We start from the raw sequence: 27,393 nt of genomic DNA, 5'->3' as shown, positions 1-27,393 counted from the left end.
TATGTAGACAGGAGACTACCGTGAGCTGGTAGAAGTCATAAACCGGACGGGTGTGCTGGCTGACGCCCGTAATCCCAGCACTTTGGGAGGCCAAGGCGGGCGGATCACAAGGTCAAGCGATCAAGACTATCCTGGCTAACACGGTGAAACCCCGTCTCTACTAAAAATACAAAAATTAGCCGGGAGTGGTGGCGGGCGCCTGTAGTCCCAGCTACTCCGGAAGCTGAGGCAGGAGAATCGCTTGAACCTGGGAGGGGGAGGATGAAGTGAGCCAAGATCAGGCCACTGCACTCCAGCCTAAGCGACAGAGACTCCGTCTCAAAAAAAAAAAAAAATTCATAAACCAGTAATGCCATATTGATCTAATCAGCCTTCCCTATCAGGGTGATTTTATCACATTCCCAAAGGTGTGGGATGTGGGGAGAGAGGACACTCAACCACACAGACCAATTATGCTGTCCCTGTGGTTGTAAAGGATACCTTTTATAACCAGGTATGTCATACGTGTTATTTTCAATAACTGAGAACAAACTGTGGTTTAGGAATGTCACACAAAGGCCGGGCGTGGTGGCTCATGCCTGTAATCCCAGCACTTTTGGAGGCCGATGGGGACAGATCACGTAAAGTCAGGAGTTCGAGACCAGCCTGGCCAACATGGACAAGCCCCATCTCTGCAAAAATATAAAAATCAACCAGGCATGGTGGCAGGCACCTGTAATCCCAGCTACTCGGGAGGCTGAGGCAGAAGAATCACCTGAAACCTGGATGTAGAGGTTGTAGTGAGCTGAGATCACGCCACTGTACTCCTGCCTGGGTGACAGAGCAAGACTCTGTCTCAATTAAAAAAAAAAAAAGAAATTTCACACAAAGTCTCCTATATAGACTGTGATTTTTGAAATGGCAGTTTGCAAATTGCAAAAGAATGTATTTTTCTTTTCTTCTTCTTCCTTTTTTTTTTTTTTTTTTTGAGATGGAGTTTTGCTCCTGTTGCCCAGGCTGGAGGGCAACAGTGCAATCTTGGCTCACTGCAATCTCCGCCTCCGGGATTCAAGGATTCTCCTGCCTCAGCCTCCTGAATAGCTGGGATTACAGGCATGTGCCACCACACCCAGCTAATTTTGTATTTTTAGTAGAGACAGGGTTTCACCCTGTTGGTCAGGCTGGTCTCTAACTCCTGACCTCAGGTGATCCACCCGCCTCGGCCTACCGAAGTGCTGGGATTTACAGGCATGAGCCACCATGCCTGGCCATCATAGAGTTTTAAAATTGGAAAAGAGGGAACAAAACTGTCACTATTTACAGATATAATAGTGTACATTGAAAAATCTGAAAACAATGCGTCGGGACTCAGAAACAATACCTCAAACTATGGTGCTTTGGAATGAGGAGCACTCTGGGCTTTTTCTGTTGCTTGTTTGTTTTTAAATTTTTAAAAAATATTTGTGTGGGTACAAATTTGTTGTATATATTTATGGAGTACATGAGCTATTTTGATACAGGCATTCAGGGCCTAATCACATCAGGGTAAATGGGATACCCACCCCCTCAAGCATTTATCCTTTATGTTACAAAGAAGCCAATTATACTCTTTTAGTTATTTTAAAATGTACAATAAAATTATTATTGACTATAGTCATCCTATATTTGTGCTATCAAATACTAGATCTTATTCATTCTTTTTTTTTTTTTTTTTTTGAGACAGAGTCTTCCTCTGTCACCCAGGCTGGAGTGTAGTGCCATGATCTCAGCTAACTGCAACCTGTGCCTCCTGGGTTCAAGTGATTCTCCTGCCTCAGTCTCTCAACCAGCTGGGATTACAGGCATGCACCACCATGCCCAGCTAATTTTTGTATTTTTAGTAGGAATGGTGTTTAGCCATGTTGGCCACGCTGATCTCCAACACCTGACCTCAGGTGATCCGCACGCCTCAACCTCCCAAAGTGCTAGGATTACAGGTGTGAGCCACCACGCCCGGCCTAATCATTATATTTTTTTACCCATTAACCATTCACTTCCCCCTCACCCTCCAATACTAAGGTCTTTGAACTAAAGAAAATGAAAGGGTGTTAGAATCAGCCTCAGAACGAAGGACTTTCTTAACTTCTCCTGTTTTGCCCCCAAGTGCAGGACGAAACTCTTCCCGCCTGAAGTTACCTTATCCAAAGCTCCTCCAGAAAGAACCCAGTGGACTTTGATCACCTCTCTGAGATTTTCTTAACCGGGGAAGATTAAACTCATGGCAGAAGGTAAGACTGAGGGATGTCACCACACCTAGGCAGACTTAGTCAGAAGCTGTTGTCTATTCTTTGTCATATTCCAAAGAGTTTCCAAAGAGTATAATTCACAAACTATGGCCTGTTCTTTGGGCCCATTCAATTCTCCTAAAAACAATTTCCTACTCCTCAAAATTGCCTACATTCCCCCATCTCTCTCCTGTGAAGAAGGCTATATAGATTCTGAACCTCGCTGGGTTACTGGGTAGTCACTCTCTCATCATTCCCCCATGAATACAATAAACTTGCCTTTTTCTCCAGCTAATCTTCCATCGGTTAATTTCAACAAACTCAAACCTTAAAGGGAAAGGGAAATTCCCCTTTGCCCCTACACATGCAAATTAATTATTTAGATTAATAATTGCTAGATATAAAATTGGCATATGGTTTATTTATTTTTATATTTCAGCACAGAGGAGGGGAAAACGACTTCCTTCCACCCTTTTAGGTTTTTTGTGGCTGGGCTACAAGTTAAATTACATAAGACTGATTAACATGAGAAAAACTATATTAAATTATGTATGTATACACAGGAGTCCCACAAAAATATGAGACTCAAAGAAAGGCCAGATGAATAAAGCTTGTATAGCATCTTAAGCTACAAAGAGAAACAGAGGCTTGGGGCTTCTGGAGGGTGGTGGTGCAAGTTATGGGAGCATGAGAGGAGGAAACATATAGTAAATACATGGTAAATAAAGGTTGCCTTGTTATGCAGATAAGAGTCTCTCAGGTGATAGAAATTGTCTTGGAGCGGCCGGGCGCGGTGGCTCACGCTTGTAATCCCAGCACTTTGGGAGGCCGAGGCGGGCGGATCACGAGGTCAGGAGATCGAGACCACGGTGAAACCCCGTCTCTACTAAAAATACAAAAAAAATTAGCCGGGCGTAGTGGCGGGCGCCTGTAGTCCCAGCTACTCGGAGAGGCTGAGGCAGGAGAATGGCGTGAACCCGGGAGGCGGAGCTTGCAGTGAGCCGAGATTGCGCCACTGCACTCCAGCCTGGGCGACAGAGCGAGACTCCGTCTCAAAAAAAAAAAAAAAAAAGGGGGGGTGGAGCCAAGATGGCCGAATAGGAACAGCTCCGGTCTCCAGCTCCCAGCCCCAGCGACACAGAAGACTGGTGATTTCTGCATTTCTGCTTGAGGTACCGGTTTCATCTCACTAGGGAGTGCCTAACAGTGGGTGCAGGACAGACGGTGAAGCGCACTGTGCGCGAGCCGAAGCAGGGCGAGGCATTGCCTCACTCGGGAAGTGCAAGGGGTCAGGGAGTTCCCTTTCCTAGTCAAAGAAAGGGGAAACAGACGGCACCTGGAATATCGGGTCAGTCCCATCCTAATACTGCGCTTCTCCAACGGGCCTGGAAAACGGCACACTAGGAGATTGTGTCCCGCACCTGGCTCGGAGGGTCCTATGCCCACGGAGTCTCGCTGATTGCTAGCACAGCAGTCTGAGATCAAGCTGCAAGGCGGCAGCGAGGCTGGGGGAGGGGCGCCCGCCATTGCCCAGGCTTGCTTAGGTAAACAAAGCAGCCAGGAAGCTCGAACTGGGTGGAGCCCACCATAGCTCAAGGAGGCCTGCCTGCCTCTGTAGGCTCCACCTCTGGGGGCAGGGCACAGACAAACAAAAACTCAGCAAAGAACCTCCACAGACTTAAATGCCCCTGTCTGACTGACAGCTTTGAAGAGAGTAGTGGTTCTCCCAGCACGCAGCTGGAGATCTGAGAATGGACAGACTGCCTCCTAAAGTGGGTCCCTCACCCCTGAGCAGCCTAACTGGGAGGCACCCCCCCAGTAGGGTCAGACTGACACCTCATTCAACCGGGTACTCCTCTGAGACAAAACTTTCAGAGGAACTATCAGACAGCTGAATTTGTGGTCTCACGAAAATCCACTGTTCTGCAGCCACCGCTGCTGACACCCAGCCAAACAGGGTCTGGAGCGGACCTCTAGTAAACTCCAACAGACCTGCAGCTGAGGGTCCTGTCTGGTAGAAGGAAAACTAACAAACAGAAAGGACTTCAACACCCAAAACCCATCTGTACATCACCATCACCAAAGACAAAAAGTAGATAAAACCACAAAGATGGGAAAAAACAGAGCAGAAAAACTGGAAACTCTAAAAAACAGAGCACCTCTCCTCCTCCAAAGGAACGCAGTTCTTCACCAGCAACGGAACAAAGCTGGATGGAGGATGACTTTGATGAGTTGAGAGAAGAAGGCTTCAGACGATCAAACTACTCTGAGCTACGAGAGGAAATTCAAAACAATAGCAAAGAAGTTAAAAACTTTGAAAAAAAATTAGAAGGATGGATAACTAGAATAACCAATGGAGAGAAGGGCTTAAAGGAGCTGATGGAGCTGAAAGCCAAGTTTCGAGAACTACGCGAAGATTGCAGAAGCCTCAGTAGCAGATGCGATCAACTGGAAGAAAGGGTATCACTGATGGAAGATGAAATGAATGAAATGAAGAGACAAGGGAAGTTTAGAGAAAAAAGAATAAAAAGAAATGAACAAAGCCTCCAAGAAATTTGGGACTATGTGAAAAGACCAAACCTACGTCTGATTGGTGTACCTGAAAATGATGGGGAGAATGGAACCAAGTTGGAAAACACTCTGCAAGATATTATCCAGGAGAACTTCCCCAATCTAGCAAGGCAGGCCAGCATTCAGATTCAGGAAATACAGAGAACGCCACAAAGATACTCCTCGAGAAGGGCAACTCCAAGACACATAATTGTCAGATTCACCAAAGTTGAAATGAAGGAAAAAATGTTAAGGGCAGCCAGAGAGAAAGGTCGGGTTACCCACAAAGGGAAGCCCATCAGACTAACAGCTGATCTCTCAGCAGAAACTCTACAAGCCAGAAGAGAGTGGGGGCCGATATTCAACATTCTTAAAGAAAAGAATTTTCAACCCAGAATTTGCTATCCCGCCAAACTAAGCTTCATAAGTGAAGGAGAAATAAAATACTTTACAGACAAGCAAACGCTGAGTGATTTTGTCACCACCAGGCCTGCCCTAAAAGAGCTCCTGAAGGAAGCACTAAACATGGAAAGGAACAACCGGTTCCAGCCACTGCAAAAACATGCCAAATTGTAAAGACCATCGAGGCTAGGAAGAAACTATAGCAACTAATGAGCAAAATAACCAACTAACATCATAATGACAGGATCAGATTCACACATAACAATATTAACGTTAAATGTAAATGGGCTAAATGCTCCAATCAAAAGACACAGACTGGCAAACTGGATAAGGAGTCAGGACCCATCAGTGTGCTGTATTCAGGAAACCCATCTCACGTGCAGAGACACACATAGACTCAAAATAAAGGGATGGAGGAAGATCTATCAAGCAACTGGAAAACAAAAAAAGGCAGGGGTTGCAATCCTAGTCTCTGATAAAATAGACTTTAAACCAACAAAGATCAAAAGAGACAAAGAAGGCCATTACATAATGGTAAAGGGATCAATTCAACAAGAAGAGCTAACTATCCTAAATATATATGCACCCAACACAGGAGCACCCAGATTCATAAAGCAAGTCCTCAGTGACCTACAAAGGGACTTAAACTCCCACACAATAATAATGGGAGATTTTAACACCCCACTGTCAACATTAGACAGATCAACGAGACAGAAAGTTAACAAGGATATCCAGGAATTGAACTCAGCTCTACATAAAGTGGACCTAATAGACATCTACAGAACTCTCCACCCCAAGTCAACAGAATATACATTTTTTTCAGCACCACACCACACCTATTCCAAAATTGACCACATAGTTGGAAGTAAAGCTCTCCTCAGCAAATGTAAAACAACAGAAATTATAACAAACTGTCTCTCAGACCACAGTGCAATCAAACTAGAACTCAGGATTAAGAAACTCACTCAAAACCGCTCAACTACATGGAAACTGAACAACCTGCTCCTGAATGACTATTGGGTACATAATGAAATGAAGGCAGAAATAAAGATGTTCTTTGAAACCAACGAGAACAAAGACACAACATACCAGAATCTCTGGGACACATTCAAAGCAGTGTGTAGAGGGAAATTTATAGCACTAAATGCCCACAAGAGAAAGCAGGAAAGATCCAAAATTGACACCCTAACATCACAATTAAAAGAACTAGAAAAGCAAGAGCAAACACATTCAAAAGCTAGCAGAAGGCTAGAAATAACTAAAATCAGAGCAGAACTGAAGGAAATAGAGACACAAAAAACCCTTCAAAAAATTAATGAATCCAGGAGCTGGTTTTTTGAAAAGATCAACAAAATTGATGGACCGCTAGCAAGACTAATAAAGAAGAAAAGAGAGAAGAATCAAATAGATGCAATAAAAAACGAAAAAGGGGATATCACCACCGATCCCACAGAAATACAATCTACCATCAGAGAATACTACAAACACCTCTATGCAAATAAGCTAGAAAATCTAGAAGAAATGGATAAATTCCTCGACAAATACACCCTCCCAAGACTAAACCAGGAAGAAGTTGAATCTCTGAATAGACCAATAACAGCTTCTGAAATTGTGGCAATAATCAATAGCTTACCAACCAAAAAGAGTCCAGGACCTGATGGATTCACAGCTGAATTCTACCAGAGGTACAAGGAGGAACTGGTACCATTCCTTCTGAAACTATTCCAATCAATAGAAAAAGAGGGAATCCTCCCTAACACATTTTATGAAGCCAGCATCATCCTGATACCAAAACCTGGCAGAGACATAACCAAAAAAGAGAATTTCAGACCAATATCCTTGATGAACATTGATGCAAAAGTCCTCAATAAAATACTGGCAAACCAAATCCAGCAGCACATCAAAAAGCTTATCCACCATGATCAAGTGGGCTTCATCCCTGGGATGCAAGGCTGGTTCAACATACGCAAATCAATAAATGTAATCCAGCATATAAACAGAACCAAAGACAAAAACCACATGATTATCTCAATAGATGCAGAAAAGGCCTTTGACAAAATTCAACATCTCTTCATGCTAAAAACTCTCAATAAATTAGGTATTGATGGGACGTATCTCAAAATAATAAGAGCTATCTATGACAAACCCACAGCCAATATCATACTGAATGGGCAAAAACTGGAAGCATTCCCTCTGAAAACTGGCACAAGACAGGGATGCCCTCTCTCACCGCTCCTTTTCAACATAGTGCTGGAAGTTCTGGCCAGAGCAATCAGGCAGGAGAAGGAAATAAAGGGTATTCAATTAGGAAAAGAGGAAGTCAAATTGTCCCTGTTTGCAGATGACATGATTGTATATCTAGAAAACCCCATTGTCTCAGCCCGAAATCTCCTTAAGCTGATTAGCAACTTCAGCAAAGTCTCAGGATACAAAATTAATGTACAAAAATCACAAGCATTCTTGTACACCAATAACAGACAAACAGAGAGCCAAATCATGAGCGAACTCCCATTCACAATTGCTTCAAAGAGAATAAAATACCTAGGAATCCAACTTACAAGGGATGTGAAGGACCTCTTCAAGGAGAACTACAAACCACTGCTCAATGAAATAAAAGAGGATACAAACAAATGGAAGAACATTCCATGCTCATGGGTTGGAAGAATCAATATCGTGAAAATGGCCATACTGCCCAAGGTAATTTATAGATTCAATGCCATCCCCATCAAGCTACCAATGACTTTCTTCACAGAATTGGAAAAAACTACTTTAAAGTTCATATGGAACCAAAAAAGAGCCCGCATCGCCAAGTCAATCCTAAGCCAAAAGAACAAAGCTGGAGGCATCACGCTACCTGACTTCAAACTATACTACAAGGCTACAGTAACCAAAACAGCATGGTACTGGTACCACAACAGAGATATAGATCAATGGAACAGAACAGAGCCCTCAGAAATGATGCCGCATATCTACAACTATTTGATCTTTGACAAACCTGACAAAAACAAGAAATGGGGAAAGGATTCCCTATTTAATAAATGGTGCTGGGAAAACTGGCTAGCCATATGTAGAAAGCTGCAACTGGATCCCTTCCTTACACCTTAGACAAAAATTAATTCAAGATGGATTAAAGACTTATATGTTAGACCTAAAACCATTAAAATCCTACAAGAAAACCTAGGCAATACCATTCAGGACATAGGCGTGGGCAAGGACTTCATGTCTAAAACACCAAAAGCAATGGCAACAAAAGCCAAAATCGACAAATGGGATCTCATTAAACTAAAGAGCTTCTGCACAGCAAAAGAAACTACCATCAGAGTGAACAGGCAACCTACAGAATGGGAGAAAATTTTTGCAACCTACTCATCTGACAAAGGGCTAATATCCAGAATCTACAATGAACTCAAACAAATTTACAAGAAAAAAACAAACAACCCCATCAAAAAGTGGGCAGAGGACATGAACAGACACTTCTCAAAAGAAGACATTTATGCAGCCGAAAAACACATGAAGAAATGCTCATCATCACTGGCCATCAGAGAAATGCAAATCAAAACCACAGTGAGATACCATCTTACACCAGTTAGAATGGCCATCATTAAAAAATCAGGAAACAACAGGTGCTGGAGAGGATGTGGAGAAATAGGAACACTTTTACACTGTTGGTGGGACTGTAAACTAGTTCAACCATTGTGGAAGTCAGTGTGGCGATTCCTCAGGGATCTCGAACTAGAAATACCATTTGACCCAGCCATCCCATTACTGGGTATATACCCAAAGGACTATAAATCATGCTGCTATAAAGACACATGCACACGTATGTTTATTGCGGCACTATTCACAATAGCAAAGACTTGGAACCAACCCAAATGTCCAACAACGATAGACTGGATTAAGAAAATGTGGCACATATACACCATGGAATACTATGCAGCCATAAAAAATGATGAGTTCGTGTCCTTTGTAGGGACATGGATGAAACTGGAAAACATCATTCTCAGTAAACTATCGCAAGGACAAAAAACCAAACACCGCATGTTCTCACTCATAGGTGGGAATTGAACAATGAGAACTCATGGACACAGGAAGGGGAACATCACACTCCGGGGACTGTTGTGGGGTGGGGGGAGGGGGGAGGGACAGCATTAGGAGATACATCTAATGCTAAATGACGAGTTAATGGGTGCAGGAAATCAACATGGCACATGGATACATATGTAACAAACCTGCACATTGTGCACATGTACCCTAAAACCCTGAAGTATAATAAAAAAAAAAAAAAAAAGAAATTGTCTTGGAGCAGCTCTCTTCCTGATCAAAAACACTTTTACCAGTGAAAATTTCCTTTATAGATCTGAATTTCTTTTACAAAACGGCAGCTTTTCAGAGCTAACTCCTGTGCGGGCAGTTTTTCCAGATAAATAGTAAATAATCAATATGCTAGAGAGGAATATTTCGGAGTGGTGCCTTCTGAGCCCTGACCCCAGCAACAGGCAGAAACTGAAATGTTAAAATGATACAATTTGCAATACTATTAAAATATTAAGTTCATAAGGAGAAAAGCCAGGAAAAGATAAAGAACTTTATGGACAAAAGTACAAAACTTTATTGTGAGACATTAAGGTAAATAGAAAGGTATAGCATGTTTATAGATTGTAAGACTCACTAATTTAGATATAGCAATTTTTCTGCAAATCGACCTATAGATTTGTAATTGCCTGATGGGTTCTTCCTGCCTGCTGCACAGACAAAATCAGTTCACTGAGACCACCGGAAATAGAGCTGTTACTCAAATCACTCTCCCAGCAGTCTTGGAGGCTAGGGGTTTTTTGTTTTTTGCTTTTTGTTTTTTTTTTTTTTGAGAGAAAGTCTCACTCTCTCTCCAGGCTGGAGTGTAGTGGCATGATCTTGGCTCACTGAAACCTCCCCCTCCCAGGTTCAAGTGATTCCCCTGCCTCAGCCTCCCAAGTAGCTGGGACTACAGGCACGCACCAACACGGCTGGCTATTTTTAGGTATTTTAGTAGAGACAGGGTTTCATCATGTTGGCCAGGTTGATCTCGAACTCCTGACCTTGTGATCCACCCGCCTTGGCCTCCCACAGTGCTGGAATTATAGGTGTGAGCCACCACGCCCGGCCAGGAGGTTAGGGTTTTTCAAGGATAGTTTGGTGAGCATGTGGCTAGAGAATGGGTGCTGCTGACTGGCTGGGGATGAATTCATAGGAGTGTGAAAAACAATCCTTATAGGCTGAGTCAGCCTCTGGGTGGAACAACAGGACTGGTTGAGTTATGAGTCCTGGTTCCATAGGTTGCCAGAATGCAAAAGTCTGAAAAAAAACCATCTCAAAAGACCAAACTTAGGTTCCACAGTAGTAATGTTATCTGTAGGAGCAATTGGAGAAGTGACAAATCTTGTGACTTCTGGCCACGTGACCCTTAAGCAGAAAGGGATTATAGAAAATACATTTTATCAGAATTCAGGCGCCTTTCGTAATCCTAACCTTGCAGACTTTCATTAGTTTTACAAAGTTTTGGGAAGGACTACTATCATCCTCACTTTAAATTTGAACTATAACTTCCACCCAAAGTAGCTTGGCCTATGCCCAGGAATGACCAAGGACAGCTTGGAGGTTAGAAGCAAGATGGAGTCAACTGTGTCAGATTTCTCTTACTGTCATGATATTTGCAAGGGTAGTTTTAGATTTAGAACAATTCCAATCAAATTCTCAACCAAGTCTTTGTTTGCTTATTTTGGGAACTTACTGATTCTAGAAGATATATAGATGTATAAGAATAGCAAAGACACCTTCAAAAAAACAAACTAAAAAACAAGGTGAGAGAGTTTGTTCTACCAGAGTATATATAAAACGGAAAACAATATCTTGTTACATAAAAGCCTAGTATTGCTCATTGACAGGCAGCCTTGTTCCATGTGTTATTCAGAGACAGATTACTTCCATCTTCTGGTTGGGTCATTTCCTCATCCATTTCATATAGCTGGCAAACAGAATAGAAGGGGGAGAAGCACACTTTCTTAACTGCCTTGGCCATTTTTCACTGGCATGGCCTTCAGGTAGGGAACTATAGTTCCTACCTGAGCTGTCACTTCTCAGCATCAACTCTACACCATGCAAGGGTGAGCATAAGCCTGAGGGCAGCTAGTTACTACGGCCACAGCAATGTAAATGGTGTTGCCAGTTTCATCTTTGTCACAGATAAGACAAGAATAGACACAGTACAGTTGAAATATGAAAGTAGAGAGAAATCTAACACAGAGTTTCCCAAAAATGAGTTAGATGAGGCCCAGGAACTTGTGCAAACTCTCATCAGTGATTGGCACCAGTGTCAACAAACTTGCAAGGAGAAAAAAAGGTCAGTCCCAAAACTGGGCCTAAAACACTTTATTTTCTTATTAGAAAACAGCAGCAACATTAATAATACTATACTGAAATATCATATTTAGATGTATGGGCCAGAGAAGTGGGATGTGGAAATTAGCAATGAGTCCTAGAAAGACTATGATAATTGGGTGTTGGCTGCTCAAGAGATGCTGAGTAACCAAAAGAAGAGGCATCATGCAGGACAGCCTAAAAATATCACGTGGGCACACATTTAAGGAAGCCTACCCTGTGCCAGAATGGGGCTGGGAGATGGACCCAAAGATAACCAAGACATAGCCCCTTTCTCTCAGGAACTCTCAGTCCAGTGGTTCTGGTACCAGAGGGGGAGGACCCCCTCTTAGCAGGTGCAAAGGTGGGTAAAGTGACGGTGGAGCTGTGGCCCACTAGAGGACAATGCAAGTACAGACATTGGGATGGGGAATACTGGTTGTGTGGAGATGAGCTAGTCTTTTTGAAAACCATATTCCTGTTTTATTTGAAAAACCAATCCTCCACCTTGCTCCAGTCTGTGGCTTGGATGGACTGGCTCCACCCTAGCTCCAGTAATGAGCTACTCAGTGTGTGTGTCTCTTTAGATGGGATGGGCACTTGTCCCAGTCAGAGACATTTGTTAGGAATATTGGGAGATGAAAGCAGGACTTCATCTTGAGAGAATGGAAGGTGTGAAGTTGCTGCTGTCATCTTACAGATATACAAGGAACATCTGCCTGACAGTGGGACTATGATAGAGGAGAAAGAAACAGGAAAATACAGAGAAACCACGTTCTGTTTTCATCATCCGCGTTCTGATAAGCTGCTCATTAAGCCATAACAATTCGTTATTGCTTAGGATAGTTTAACTGTACATTCATGTTCTTAGGCCATCAGAAAATATCAAGTACTTCGGAGTAAGTGGTTTCAGTTGTGCTAAGTGGCCGAAAGAAGATTATAGAGAATTTTTGATTAGAAATCCATGAGTGTTGTTTATTCATTTTCATATGGGTGGCCTTTAATTTAATTTTTTAAATTTATTATCATTTTCTTTTCTTTTTTTTTTTTTTTCTTGGTAGAGACAAGGTCTTGCTATGTTGCCCAGGCTGGTCTTGAACTCCTGGGCTTAAGTGATCCTCTCACCTTGGTCTCCCAAAGTGCTGAGGTTCCAGACGTGAACCACCACACCTAGCCATGGGTAGCATTTTAAAATAGTCAAAATAGATCTCCTTGAGAAAATTATTATTATTATTATCATTATTATTATTGGAGACAGAGTCTAGCTCTGTCACCAGGCTGGTGTGTAATGGTGCAATCTCGGCTCACTGCAACCTCCACCTCCCAGGTTCAAGTGATTCTCCTGCCTCAGCCTCCCGCATAGCTAGGATTACAGGCAAGAGCCGCCATGCCCAGCTAATTTTTGTATTTTTAGTAGAGACGAGGTTTCACCATGTTGGCCGGGATGATCTCAATCTCCTGCCCTCATGATCCGCCCACCTTGGTCTACAAAGTACTAGGATTACAGGCGTGAGCCACCACGCCCAGCCAAGAAAACTATTTTTAAGCAAAGACTTAGAGAGAGGGAGGAAGTTAGCTATGCACATTGTGGGTGCAGTGTGGTTAGGGTGGCCCTGAGGTAGGGATATGCTTCATGTCTTTAAGGTATAGCTAAGAGGCCAGGGAACTAGAGCAAATTGATTGGGAAGAAGAGTAGGAGATTAGTTTTGAAAAGCAAATGGTTTGGGAATATGGATCATGTAAGAGCACATGAGATTTTATAATGATTTCATTTTACTCAGGGTGAAATGAAGAAGCACTAAAAGATTTTGAGTAGAGTTTCATGATCTGACTTATGTTTTAAAAGGACCCTCTAGCTGCTTGGGCTATCAGTGGTGGAAGCAGGAAGGCCAGTGAGAATGCTTTTCCAGTCATTCTAGTGAAAGGTGATGGAGCCTCAGAACAGTGGTAGCAGTGAAGACCATGAGAAGTGGCCAGATTCTGTGTGTGATTTGAAGGCAGAAACAGACTTCCCTGACAGGATGGATGTGGGATAAAGAAGATTATTCAAGAATTAGAGACAATGGACTTACCTTCTCCTGAGATGAGGAATATTGAGGGAGGAACAATTTTGGGGGAAGAGTAGGAAAGATGATCAGTGTTTCCTGGGGACATACTAGGTTTGATACAGTTATTAGACATTTAAGAAGAAATGTCACATAGGACGTTGCTGTACAAGTATAGGGTTCAGGAGAGAGAGGTGTACTGAAGATTTGGGCATTGTTAGAAAACTGATTATATTAAATGTGTAGAGGTAGAAGTATGGTATCTCTCCTCTCCCCTCATAAGGGTCTGACACTCCTGTAGCAAAAGACAGGTTAACAAGAGAAAAGTGTAGCAAATTTACTTAAAGTTTTATGTGACTCAGAAGCCTTCAGAAATGAAGACCCAAAGGCCCAGGGAACACTGTCCAGATTGATGCTCAGGTTCAGTGAAGGATGGACAGCCATGTAGCAATGTAATTGGACAAAAGGGTATGATTTGATAGTAATAGGCTGAGGGAGGAACCCAGCACGGCCTGTCTGTTTACATTTTTCTTGGCCTCTCTGTATAGGAATTATCCCTCCCAACTATACAACAAGACTCCCTCTGGAATCAGTCTTATGTCCTACTATCAGACAAAGTAGGTCAGATAATTTCTTTATGGCCAGCTCCTACACAAAATGGCAGAGGGAAGACTAGAGTAATATTTCTAGATTTTATGGCTGATTTGGGGAGAGGGGAGCAAGAGACTGGAAGGCAGGAGAAGGTCAGAGAGACCTTGGTTCTGGAGGCTGCTTCTGAGGCCTTCCGATCTCCTTTATTTCAAAGAGTTCAGCGTGCCAAAGTGCCATACTTTGGAGTATAGTGTGCTGAGCCCCAACAAATGCCATGAGATTAGATATGATCATGAAGAGAGTGCATATGTCCACAGAAAAGAAAGAATAGCTAACCCCTAGGAATCTCCACCATCAAGAGGCCAGAGAGAAAGGGGAAGAACTAATGAAGAAGACTGAGAACATGAGTCCAGGGACGTGGGAGAAATAATAAGGAAAGGGTGGGGTGCTGTAACTCAGCACACATCCTTGACAAGACTGTCTGCCTTGAAGGCACCAGGCCTGAGCTCACCAGACTTTTCATCCTGTTTCTGTCACAAGAAGCTCATTCTCAGGTCAGCTTCATCAAGGAGCATGGAGCAATCAACTCTGTCAAATGCTGCTGAGCATGGAAAGTTAACCCTGTCAGGGGAGAAATGTCTTACTCCAAGTGCAAAGGCGTCCCTCATGACCACTGTTGATGGGGTGGAAGAGTCTGGGCAATTCATTGAAGAGATATCCAAATTTCTGGGTCTAGAGGAAAATACTCCTGGGTCCCGGAGGTGAACAGGAAAAGGGTCCACATCCGAGTCACGTTTTCATCTCGGTGGAGGGAATAAAGAGAAAGAGAGTAGGGCATCTGTGTCTCAGTGCCTGGAGATACTGTTCTCTTTTTTTAAATTTTAATTATTACTATTATTATTTTTTATTATACTTTAAGTTCTAGGGTACATGTGCACAATGTGCAGGTTTGTTACATATGTAAACATGTGCCGTGTTGGTTTGCTGCACCCATTAACTCATCATTTACATTAGGTATTTCCCCTAATGCTATCCCTCCCCAACACTCCCACCCCACGACAGGCCCCGGTGTGTGGTGTTCCCGCCCTGTGTCCAAGTGTTCTCTTTGTTCAATTCCCACCTATGAGTGAGAACATGCAGTGTTTGGTTTTCTGTCCTTGTGATAGTTTGCTGAGAATGATGATTTCCAGCTTCATCCATGTCCCTACAGAGGACATGAACTCATCCTTTTTTATGGCTGCATAGTATTCCATGGTGTATATGTGCCACATTTTCTTAATCCATCTATCACTGATGGACATTTGGGTTGGTTCCAAGTCTTTGCTATTGTGAATAGTGCCTCAATAAACATATGTGTGCATGTGTCTTTATAGCAGCATGATTTATAATCCTTTGGGTATATACCCAGTAATGGGATCACTGAGTCAAATGGTATTTCTAGTTCTAGATCCTTGAGGAATCGCCACACTGTCTTCCACAATGGTTGAACTAGTTTACAGTCCCACCAACAGTGTAAAAGTGTTCCTATTTCTCCACATCCTCTCCAGCACCTGTTGTTTCCTGACTTTTTAATGATCGCCATTCTAACTACTGTGAGATGGTATCTCATTGTGGTTTTGATTTGCTTTTCTCTGATGGCCAGTGATGATGGTGTTCTCCTCTTAATCATATCCCAGACTTGAGTACTTCTCACATTTGTCTCCATCTCTCTTCGCTCCTCTAAGGACCCATCTGAGCAACTCACTTCACCACATCCTCCTTCCCTCTTATATATTCATCTCCATATCATTCTCTCTTTTCTTTTCTTTTTCTTTTTTTGAGATAGAGTCTCGCCTCTCGCCCAAGCTAGAGGGCACTGGCGAAATCTTGGCTCACTGCAACCTCCATCTCCCAAGTTCAAGCGATTCTCCTGCCTCAGTCTCCCGAGTAGCTGAGATTACAGTCACCTGCCACCACTCCCAGATAATTTTTTTATTTTTAGTAGAGATGGAGTTTTAGCATGCTGGCCAGGCAAGTCTCAAACTCCTGATCTGAAGTGATCTGCCCCCCTCGGCCTCCCAAAGTGCTGGGATTACAGGGGTGAGCCACCACGCCTGGCCCCTCTCTCTTTTCTTTCTTCCCATTTCACTACTCTGGCCCAGCAGGTTTTCTTGGAAGTTTATACTGATTACAGATACACTCTTCTCATTTTTTACAGCTTTGAGGTATAATAGATAAATAAAACTTGTATATATTTAAGGTGTACAAGTTGATGTTTTGCTTTACAAAAGCATTGTGAGATAATCATAACAATGAAGCTAATTGACATATCTGTCATCTTACATAGTTACCATTTTCTTTTTGTGTGTTGAGAACACATGTGGTCTACGCTTTTAGTACATTTCAAGTATGCAATACAATATTGCTAACTATAGTCATCTTGCTAAACACTACATCTCCACACCCATCTCAGTTTTGAACTGTACTAATAGAATACACATAGTACTAACATAATTCTCAAAGTAAAAAGATATTTTCTTTTCCTTAATTTTTTTTTTTTTTCTTGAGACGGGGTCTGTCTCTGTCACCCAGGCTGGAGTGCAGTGGCACGATCTCGGCTCACTGCAACGTCCGCCTCCCGGGTTTAAGCAATTCTCATGCCTCAGTCTCCCAAGTAGCTGGGATTACAGGCGCCCACCACCACGCTCAGCTGGTTTTTGTATTTTTAGTAGACAGGGTTTCAGCATGTTGGTCAGGCTGGTCTCGAACTCCTGACCTCAAGTGATCTACGTACCTTGGCCTCCAGAAGTGCTGAGATTACAGGTGTGAGCCACCGTCCCTGGCTGCAAAAAGATATTTTCTAATACTCAGTTCCATCATTAATTTTTTTGAGTGTGCTTAACAAATCACTCTACCATTACTCTTCCTCAGTTGGAAACTGAGGGGTTTGGTGTAAATGTCTTCAGAAGTTCCTTCCAGCTCAGACTATTTACAAATCCGATACTCTGGAGCATGTGTGTGTGTGTCTGTGTCTGTGTGTGTCTGTAGGAAAAGATGTAAAGAAAATTTGGTTGACATTTGTGCACTGTACGTCCGTGTAAATCTGATTTTCCTAAATCATTATGAATTTAGGCAGAAGAAAGCATAATTATCTGAAATAAAATTACTACATTCAGATTACATCATTATTTTTAAACTATGCAAAAAAAAACCACACACTTGTAACCAATTTCATTGTAGGGAAGATGTGAGGTCCTGTCATTTAGAACTGTTATTCAATGGAGCAAGAGAAAACATTAGCGTAGAGACTATGGGATGATTTCAAGCCCCTGAGATCTAGATTAGAGGACTGGTTAATAGCCTGTGAGATAACTCTCAGTCAACAATAATGGAACTCCTCTTCTTGGTTATCTCCCTTCCCTTCGCCTACCTCCAGTCTAATAGGTGATCAAGGGGCCCAAAACTCATTACATCCAAGAGGAAGCTTTGTTTGGCAGGTGCTGTCTAGCTGAGAAAATCTCAGCATCACTGAACATTTACATACACTGTAATTTTTCACTAAGCATTGGAAAAGAGGAAGCAACCCAACACCACATGGGGGTAGCCATTTCATTCAAGGCATGTTTTTTAAGACTCACAACAGGACTGTCTTGTAGGTAACCCTCGCCTCTACTATTTTAGAGACACCATAGACTTTCACCTGTGCTCAGGATGCAGGGTGTCCCACCATCAGACTTGCTAGGTTTGTGTATTTGTAATATAAGAAACAAAGAATGTTAACATTTCCCTGGTAGAAAAGAGAAGATAAGTGCCTTGTCTGAGGTCCTGTGTTGGTGAATAACAGAGTTTGGAGTGAAACTCTAATATATTTTTTTAAGCCCATTACTTTAGATGGACAACCAAGCTTGTTCCTCTTAAGGGAAGGATGTGAGCCAAATAGGAGATTCAAAGAGATGGAGTAAGGGATGATGCTCCATGAAGGAAAATATCCTGGTTTCAAAGGAAGAGCATGTCTTGACAGGGTAAGAGGCCAAGAATCCCTTTGAAGAAAAGGTACCATTTACTAAAAAATATCAGTCATAGTGACTATAGTTGAAAAATAAAGGAATTATCACAAATTGAGAAATGTAGGCAAGTAGGCTGTTGACTTCGGCAAACCCGACTTTCTATCTCAGGGTTTCCCAGACATCAGGCATCCCTGGACCATGCCCCCATTCCATTTGTACTATTGACTAATATTATCTGTTTTATTCACTCTTGCATTTATACAACATGGTCCTAAGCAATAATATGCATAACATTATGGACTAATGTGTTAATTATTCACTCCCATTAAAAGAAATGCATAACAATGAACAATTTTTACTATTTATGTGTACTTTCTAACATCAGTCACTTCACTTTCCACCTGTTGTACATATTTCATAATTTTGTGTTCAGTTTCATCTACGGCTGTAAATTAAACAATTCTACCTTGGAAAATATTTTCACAGAAGAATAAAGGATCCAAGGACAGTAGAAAAAAATGAAGCTCAAGGTCAATGATTTGGCCAAATTCATCAAATTCTGTATAAAAGAGACTAAATCGTGCAAGTACTGTATTTTTATCATGAAAAGGTGCTCTAATTATTTGCTAAGACAGTTCCTCAAATTTACCACCAAATTGATGGAAAAAATAGATTTCATGATGATCTAGTTGCCTTTGTTCTGACTTCACAAGTAAATGCAAGATGGTAAAAGGTGATTTCTTCTATCTCAGATTGGGAAGGGTCCCTGAGAAACAGAGGGCCTATCAAAATGACTTGCTGTCCACCTAAGCAGCACTTGGTCAAAAAGAGACAAAAACTTGAGCTCCAGTTCTAATGCCTTCACGATGGGAAATAAGGAAAGGAAACAAGCATACGGTCTCATTGTAAATACCACAGAGAAGATAGCGCAGTAACGGATGCTACACTAACACCTTGATGCGTAAGACTGATGGTCCTCATCAAAACTTTTTTTTCCTTTTGCAATGTTTTATGCTACATATTTCATTATTTCATACATACACACACACAAAAATTACCACGTTAAACTTCCCCTACAAACCAATGTATGTGTTGTTGTATTTTATAGATTATAAAACAGGGGCATAGAAAGGATGAATAACCGTCCAACTCTTTTTTTTTTCTTTTTAAAGAGACAGGATCTCTCTCTGTCTCCCAGTCTGGAGGGCAGTGATGCAGTACTGGCTCACTGCAGCTTCTGACTCCCGGGTTCAAGTGATCCTCCTACCTCAGCCTCCTGAGTAGCTGGGATTACAGGTGCACCCCACCATGCCTAGTTAATTTGTGTGTGTGTGTGTGTGTGTGTGTGTTTTGTTTTTTTTGTTGTTGTTTGTTTGTTTGTTTTGAGACAGAGTCTCACTCTGTCGCCCAGGCTGAAGTGCAGGTGATCTCGGCTCACTGTAACCTCCGCCTCCTGAGTTCAAGCGATTCTCCTGCCTCAGCCTCCCGAGTAGCTGGGACTATAGGCCCGTGCCACCATGCCTGGCTAATTTTGTGTATTTTTAGTAGAGACAGGGTTTCACCATGTTAGCCAGGATGGTCTCGATCTCCTGACCTCATGATCCGCCCACCTCAGCCTCCCAAAGTGCTGAGATTACAGGCATGAGCCACCGTGCCCGACCTAATTTTTGTGTTTTTGGTAGAGGTGGGGTTTCTCCATGTTGGCCAGGCAGGTCTCAAACTCCTTGCCTGAAGTGATCCCTCTACCTCAGCCTCCAAAAGTGCTGGGATTACAGGCATGAGTCACTGCACCTGGCCCTGTACAACTCCTATAGTAAGAGTCTCAAATAGAAAATGTCAGAGCTGGTATCTGGACAAGACTATACAAAATCTATACCCGACATCGCTGTAACACAAAACTTATATAACAACTTCATTTAAAGAGACACTAACCTATATAATAATTCATTTTGTGTGAGCTCTGAAATCTTAGCAAATGCATCTATGTGCTCAAAATGCAATGGGGATGAACAGAGGATGTTTAATGGGTACAAATATAAGAAATGATATAAGAAATAAGGCCTGGTGTTTGATAGATCAGGAGGATGACTATAGTTAATGATAATCAACTGTACGCTTCAAAATAGCTAGAAGAGAATAATTTGAATGTTTCTAACATAAAGAAGAGGCAAATATTTAAGGTATTGGATATCCCAATTTCCCTGATGTGATCTTTACACATTATATGAATATATTAAATTATCACATGTACCCTGAAAATATGTACCTCTATTATGTATCAATAAAAAGAAATAAGGCCAGGCGTTTCTTAGGAAACACCCTTTATTTCATCCCTCCTAAGACACACCTCTCCCTAATTCCATCTGAGCTCTATTTCCATTTCTTCCCTTTCCAGAGAAGTAAAGGACTTGTTATAGTTGAGGAAAAGAAGAAAGGCTTAGTTCTTTCCTCTTTCATGCCAGAAACTTAATCAAAGGTGTCAGATCTACTTATTTAATGGCTTTCAGGGGAGACATGCAGGAGGCCCCACACAAGAGGGAAGGCCTAGGGCCACCTTTCTGAGGTTTAAGAGACCAGGAAGAGCTCAGTACACCAAATATCTTTAGAACTTAGGTAAGTAAAATATTACTCAATTCGGTGCAATTTAACCTGCACCATATTATTATGACAATCTTGTATTACTTTTAATGGCAAAAATCGCAATTACCTTTGCAACAACCTAGTAAATAGTCTGCATTGTCTTTCCCATAGATAGCCACTGCTGCATGAGGGAAATCTGTGTGCAGGAAGGTATTGATGGTTTGGTACCTCCCCATCAGCAGGTTATGAGCAAATATTGCAAGGATACTCAGGGGCTGAAGAAATTGCAAGCATTAAACATTATATTTTTGCACATAAATGCTATGCAAAAAGTCATTGATCAATCCAGTGTACTCAACAGTGGTTTTTACCATAAATGCAGAAGTCTTTGTCTGGAACAATATTTTACAATGTTCATCGGTTTCCAAAAAAGGACTTAATACTGGGGCATAATTCTGACTATTCCTCTCAGTGGAAGTGTGGATTGGGTCTGAAAATGTGTCATTAAATTAGGCTGCAAGACAAGTTATACTAATAAAATAAAGAGCCCGGGAGAAATGGCTTGTGTCTGTTCAAGAAAAAATCATGCTGAAGTTACAGAAATTTTGTTTAACGTTGGCTTATACTTTATTCCTGCTTCATATAAAACACTCTTCTCCCAAAGCTCCTAAATATCAAAATAGATCTTTTCTACAGTTCTGCAGGCAAATGAAAGTAGTTGGAAATGTACACAGGAAATCTACACAAGGGAGAATCAGAAAAATCTTATGAGCATGTTCTGAATGCAATTTTAGTGATCAGGAGTGGTGGCTCATGCCTATAATCCCAGCACTTTGGGAAGCCGAGGGGGTCAGATCACCTGAGGTCAGGAGTTTGAGACCAGCCTGGCCAACGTGGTGAAACCCTGTCTCTACCAAAAATACAAAAATTAGCTGGGCATTGTGAAGGGTGCCTCTAATCCCAGCTACTCGAGATGCTGACGCAGGAGAATCACTTGAACTTGGGAGGCAGAGGTTGCAGTGACCCAAGATCATGCCACTGCACTCCAGCCTGGGCAACAACGGCAAGACTGCATCTCAAAAAAAAAAAAAAAAAAAAAAAAAAAAAAAAAAAACCTCACAATTTTAAAGGATGAATATGGTTGCAAATTGGGCAGGTTATAGTCTGAGTTATTTCTTAAGACACTGCAACAAGTCTGATGCATCATAAGCACAGATGTCTCCAGAAGCCAGGCAGGTGTCATCACTGAACAGACAGGATGAAAGTCAGGAGGAAGAGATGGAGTCAGAGAACAGCCGTGAGCTAGAGCCCCTTCCACAGAGGCAGCTTTGCTCAGCTCTAATTGATACAATACAGTAACGGAGACACGGTGCACCAATCACCATCATGTGATTTTTAAAGATAAGACAGTAAAGAAAACTTTGAGTGAACTATTCCAATGTCAAACTTTATCTTCCAAACCAAACATTATAAATAGCACTGTGTTTGCTGAAAAGAGGCACTGTTTAGCCAAGTACATGCCCTGGGACTGCAGTCTATGTCTTTTGCCTCATACTATAGACACTTGAGTGCAAGTCTTTCTACCCAGTGTGGCTGTCAGCATCACAGAGGGGATACTCGATGTATCATTCACCTTTACATTCTCATCACCTACAAAACTGATCTCCACACAATATACATGAAAAAAAAATCCTCACCTCATGATAAAGCTGCTAATGAATGTCGGCCAGAACAGGACTTCAAGGCAGAGCACTATTAGCTGTGCACTGAGTCCTCACCAGATCACCACTGTGTCCACATTTACCTAAGGACTACAGTGACAAAATTATTGCATTTCTAAATGACAGGAAAATTGGATGGTAGTAAAAATTATGTAGATTAACTGTTGGAAGGTATATGATATCATTTAAGGGTCTAATATCAACTTTCTAATCTCAAAACTAGACCAGATTTAACATCTCTTAGTACCCAGGTCTTACCCCTGCAATTCACTTCCCACCTCTGTACAATTTCCCCACATCATCCCCTGTGCCCAGAATGCTCATTTCTTCCCTAAAGTCCCTGAAAACTCCCTGCTTATCCTTTAGGGCCCTGCTGAAATGAAACTTTTTTTTTTTTTAATTCTTCCTTGTCCCTCAAGCCAAGTGATTTCCTTCACCCTCAGCGTCCCCGTGAAACCATGTTCACACAAGTGCTATTACCTCTATCACACTGTAATACAACTACATGTCTACAATTACCTTCCTGTATGTCTCTGAGGGCCAAGAATAAGTGTATGATTGTGCATCAAACTGTACACTTGACTTCTATACTTTCAGGAATACAGTGCTCTGTCCTTAAATGTTCATTTTGTAAATACAGAACAATTTTCTTGTTAATATCACCAAATGAAACTTACCAGGAAGATGAATGACAACCCCAGAACACACTGTTTTGTAGAAAATACCATAGGCTGAAAAGATCACAGGAATACCGAGTGCTAGGTTGGAATCTTTCATGACACCAAATGTCCATGCCAGAATGCACATTCTCTGCCAGATTTTACAACTTTCCTCTGTGTGTTTTTAGGTTGTGTAACTTTACACCAAGTGGAAGCAATAATCAGGGCAAGACTTAAGAGAAAGTGGATCCAATGCAAGAGGAGTAAAGAAAAAAATCCCTCAAATATGTGGAGCAGATTGTTTTAATTATCTATAGAATCTTGTGCCTCAAAAAATTAATAGGTCAAGTTTCCAGCAAGAGTGGTGGATGAGATGGAGAGCATTTGTGTGAGAGAGAACCAAGGATATTACTAAAAATGAAAGGGAAGCTGGGTTCCTCCTGGGCAAACAGCCCTCTGTGGCTCTATTTGTTCTAACTACTATGCCTGCCTTCATGTACTTTGGTCATTTAGGGGCCTGCCAGAGGACAGTTATAAAATCTGTGGTCATTCTGCAGGCAGCGTATAGTTTTCATCCAGAGTCCAGATCTAACTGGCAAAACTCTGTCTTACACAGGCTGACTTGGAATTAGAGTCCTTATAGCAGAAAGAGCAGCAGGGCTGTCCTTGGGTATCCGTTGCTCAGCCAAGTCATCAAATAAAAAGGCTGATTGCACAAGTGGAGTATGTACAAATCTGTGGGTTTCTGCATGGCCAAGAGTCAGTCCCTCCCTCCTGGCTCTGCTGGCCCAACCCACCAAGGGATGCTTTATTTAAACAGTTCCAAGAAGGAGAGACCAGCTGCCCCTGAACCCCAGAACAACCAGCTGGATCAATTCTCACAGGAGCCACAGCGCGGAGACTGGGTAAGTCAAGAATCCCCGGAGCTGGGACAGAAGGGGCAGCAATGGGGCAGCAACTGAGGGAGAAGGGAGCTGACGTTAGTGCTTAGGAGATGGGGCACACTTTGGGGTCAGGAAGTAAAGGAAATGGGACCCCAGAGTGGCAGTAGAGGGGCCTGTGGGGTAAGACACTACAGTGTGTGTCATAACCAAGACCGGATTGGGGAGTAGTTACTTCTCTTCTTTTCTCACAGGAAACATGGTTCCAAAACTGTTCACTTCCCAAATTTGTCTGCTTCTTCTGTTGGGGCTTATGGGTGTGGAGGGCTCACTCCATGCCAAACCCCGACAGTTTACCTGGGCTCAGTGGTTTGAAATCCAGCACATCAATATGACCTCCCAGCAATGCACCAATGCAATGCGGGTCATTAACAATTATCAACGGCGATGCAAAAACCAAAATACTTTTCTTCGTACCACTTTTGCTAATGTAGTTAATGTTTGTGGTAACCCAAATATGACATGTCCTAGTAACAAAACTCGCAAAAATTGTCATCAAAGTGGAAGCCAGGTGCCTTTAATCCACTGTAACCTCACAACTCCAAGTCCACAGAATATTTCAAACTGCGGGTATGCGCAGACACCAGCAAACATGTTCTATATAGTTGCATGTGACAACAGAGATCAACGACGGGACCCTCCACAGTATCCAGTAGTTCCAGTTCACCTGGATAGAATCATCTAAGCTCCTGTATCAATACTCCTCGTCATCACTCATCTGCCAACTTCCTCAATCATAGCCAAGATCCCATCTCTCCATGTACCCTGGGTATCAGCATCTGTCCTCATCAATCTCCATACCCCTTCAGCTTTCCTGAGCTGAAGTCCCTTGTGAAACCTGCAATAAACTGCTTTGCAAATTCATCTGAAAGTGTCTGTGTGTCTTCGTTAGCCGCTCTGCTGTCATTTAGTGACAATCCACTCTAGAGATTTTTCTTTCCTCTAACCTGAGACTTGTGGGAAACAGAGAGATTTGAAGATAAGAGACTCTTACTGTCATGAAGCAGCACAGACTTATCCCTCTCCCTGCTTTAGGCTGAGAAGCTGAGGTCTCAACCGGTATCTAGCAACTGTCGAAGACTCTTGCTTTGATCAAGCTTTAGTCATCTCCTCTAAACCCTCTTCACAACTAGGTCATCCTGTTGGGCTTCCTAGTCCTTCCTTGTAGAGTCATTTATATTTATTTGTTATTTTATTTTATTTTATTTATATTATTTTTTGAGACAGAGTCCCGCTCTGTCGCCCAGACTGGAGTGCGTGGCGAGATCTCGGCTCACTGCAAACTCCACCTCCCAGGTTCAAGCTATTCTCCTTCCTGCACCTCCTGAGTAGCTGGGATTACAGGTATGCACCATCACATGCAGCCAATTTTTGTAATTTTTAGAGAGGGGGTTTCAACATGTTGGCCAGGCTGGTCTCCAACTCCTGACCTCAGGCAATCTGCCCTCCTCAGCCTCCCAAAGTGCTGAGATTAGAGGCATGTGCCACCAGTGCCAGACCTAAAGTCAGGTTTAACAGAAGTCCTCCTAACTTGGTTTATCATGAGTCTCTCACCCTCAATATTTGACCAAATTCCTTAATTCCCCCATCATTCTCCATGTGATAACTGATTCCTGGTCTACCTTCAAAAAAAAAAAAAAGTCCAATTACATCAACTTAGCATTGGTCTCCCTAGCCTTGATATCTCCTCTAGGTAATTTTCCATCCACTAACCCCTTCCCCCACACCAACCTATAACTTGAGTATAGATCTCCACTTGTTTTAGTTGTATTTCACAATTGAGCCCAATTTGATACTGAGGTCCTATTTGACACTCTATGGTCGAAGTCTGGTTTTTATTGACATGATTTCTATCCCAAGAGATACAGGGGCTGCAGTGAATAAGCTGAAAATGCACGTTTCATTATGATTTATGAATGATAAATTTTGATAGGATTGAATGTTATGATAGAAAACACAAAAACAAAAAGTAGAAAAAGTGAAGAATGCTATAAACATGGTGAAACCAAGATAAAAATAAGTTTAGCCTCAGAGATATTCCTTTTAAATGAGCACATCAAATCTCCAGCTATGAGCAATTGTACTAGAGGTGGATCCAGGGTTTGAGTCAAATGTGGAATGAGATAAATTGTTCAGACAGCAATATGGACAGATTGTAATGCTGCCTGGAGGAGAGGTGGACATCTTTCCCAAGACTTCCATATCCTGGAGATGGGGAGCCGCTGGTCACCTGGGAAGGGGAAATGGAAGGAGGAGGATGGGGAAGTGGGAGCACTCATGAAGGTGAGTTGGCTCCTGCCCATTCTGCCCTCCATAGATGTTCCCAATGGTGAGTCAAAGGGTTCATTCAACACCTGTCAGGAAGGGCACACTCTCAAAAATTAGAGATTTGTAGACCCAGAGAGAGAAGAAATGGATAATGAGAGCCCTTGCCCTGGACTCCAAAACAGGGCTTCACTCAGGAATCCACGAGAAACAGGAAGGGGAAGCCCTTTCTTGCAAGCTGTGGACAGGTGCAGCATTCAAGTGATTGTTCCGGGGACAGAGTGGGTCTTTTTGAACGGCCCGACTCAGAATACAACAGAGATATGATGCCATCAGATCTGCACCTTGGTCCTTCAGTCAGAGATTTCTGATTTCCATATTTCTCCTCCTCTTCCAGAACCTCAGAAACAGCAATTTCCATCCTCAGATGACTCCATGTCAGTAATGGTTGCTTCCATTTGCACCAGACAGTAGCTGTATTGAAGTCTGTCCTCTGGAGAAGCTATTGAGATCTTGCTTCTCCAAGGGTGGGGCAGGGCTGTGAACTTAAAAGTTTGCACAGAGACACTGGGTTTGGGAAATCTCAGTGCTCAACAGAATCCACTGACTCTAGGTAAAATAGGGCATGTTAGGAAGTTAGTGCAGTCTTCCCAACACCTCAAAGTAGCAGAAGGAGAAGGTGGGACACTGAAAGCTGGAGCCACGTTTCCTGTGAAGAAAGATGGAGTGGACCTTCTCGCTTCAGGTACCAGATCACAGGTGTCTTCCCAGTCAGGGATGCCTCGTCTCTAAAACCATAGGATAGAGGGATCAGTCCCCGCTGCACCCACGCCCTCTCCACATTGTGTCTTCATCCCCTCTCCTGTCATTCATTCCCTCACTCATTCATTCATCCAGCAGACATCTACTGAGTAGACACCTTGCTCCAGGCAGTTTGAAAGAGTGTTGATGCAACACAGACCAAGACAAGTCACTGCTCTTTTGGGGCCACATGATACTAGGATAAAAATAAACATA

The 27,393-nt window shown here is 42.4% G+C and overlaps 1 protein-coding gene across 3 annotated transcripts; it reads left to right on the top strand.

Annotated features, from left to right (window-relative positions):
• The first annotated feature begins 1,703 nt into the window (after positions 1 to 1,703).
• Positions 1,704 to 24,975, top strand: LOC116485062 (non-secretory ribonuclease). 3 transcript variants are annotated; one of them, XM_032180308.2, is made up of 4 exons: positions 18,143 to 18,225; positions 18,963 to 19,171; positions 23,991 to 24,075; positions 24,306 to 24,975. In XM_032180308.2, exon 4 carries the CDS (start codon positions 24,311 to 24,313, stop codon positions 24,794 to 24,796), a length of 486 nt encoding a protein of 161 aa, XP_032036199.1. In that variant the 5' UTR covers positions 18,143 to 18,225; positions 18,963 to 19,171; positions 23,991 to 24,075; positions 24,306 to 24,310; the 3' UTR covers positions 24,797 to 24,975. The 3 variants fall into 3 exon arrangements, with proteins under 3 accessions (XP_032036197.1, XP_032036199.1, XP_032036198.1); XM_032180306.2 differs by lacking the exons at positions 18,143 to 18,225; positions 18,963 to 19,171 and adding an exon at positions 1,704 to 2,246; XM_032180307.2 differs by lacking the exon at positions 18,143 to 18,225 and having other exon boundaries at positions 18,495 to 19,171.
• The last annotated feature ends 2,418 nt before the right edge of the window (positions 24,976 to 27,393 follow it).

The sequence above is a fragment of the Hylobates moloch genome, unplaced genomic scaffold (assembly GCF_009828535.3).
Source record: "Hylobates moloch isolate HMO894 unplaced genomic scaffold, HMol_V3 SCAFFOLD_16, whole genome shotgun sequence".
Taxonomy (NCBI): domain Eukaryota; kingdom Metazoa; phylum Chordata; class Mammalia; order Primates; family Hylobatidae; genus Hylobates; species Hylobates moloch.
This window is presented reverse-complemented; position numbering and strand designations above follow the sequence as displayed.

Excerpts from the sequence above, each read along its gene's own strand:
- LOC116485062 (XM_032180306.2), top strand. The coding sequence starts at position 24,311 with ATGGTTCCAAAACTGTTCACTTCCCAAATTTGTCTGCTTCTTCTGTTG.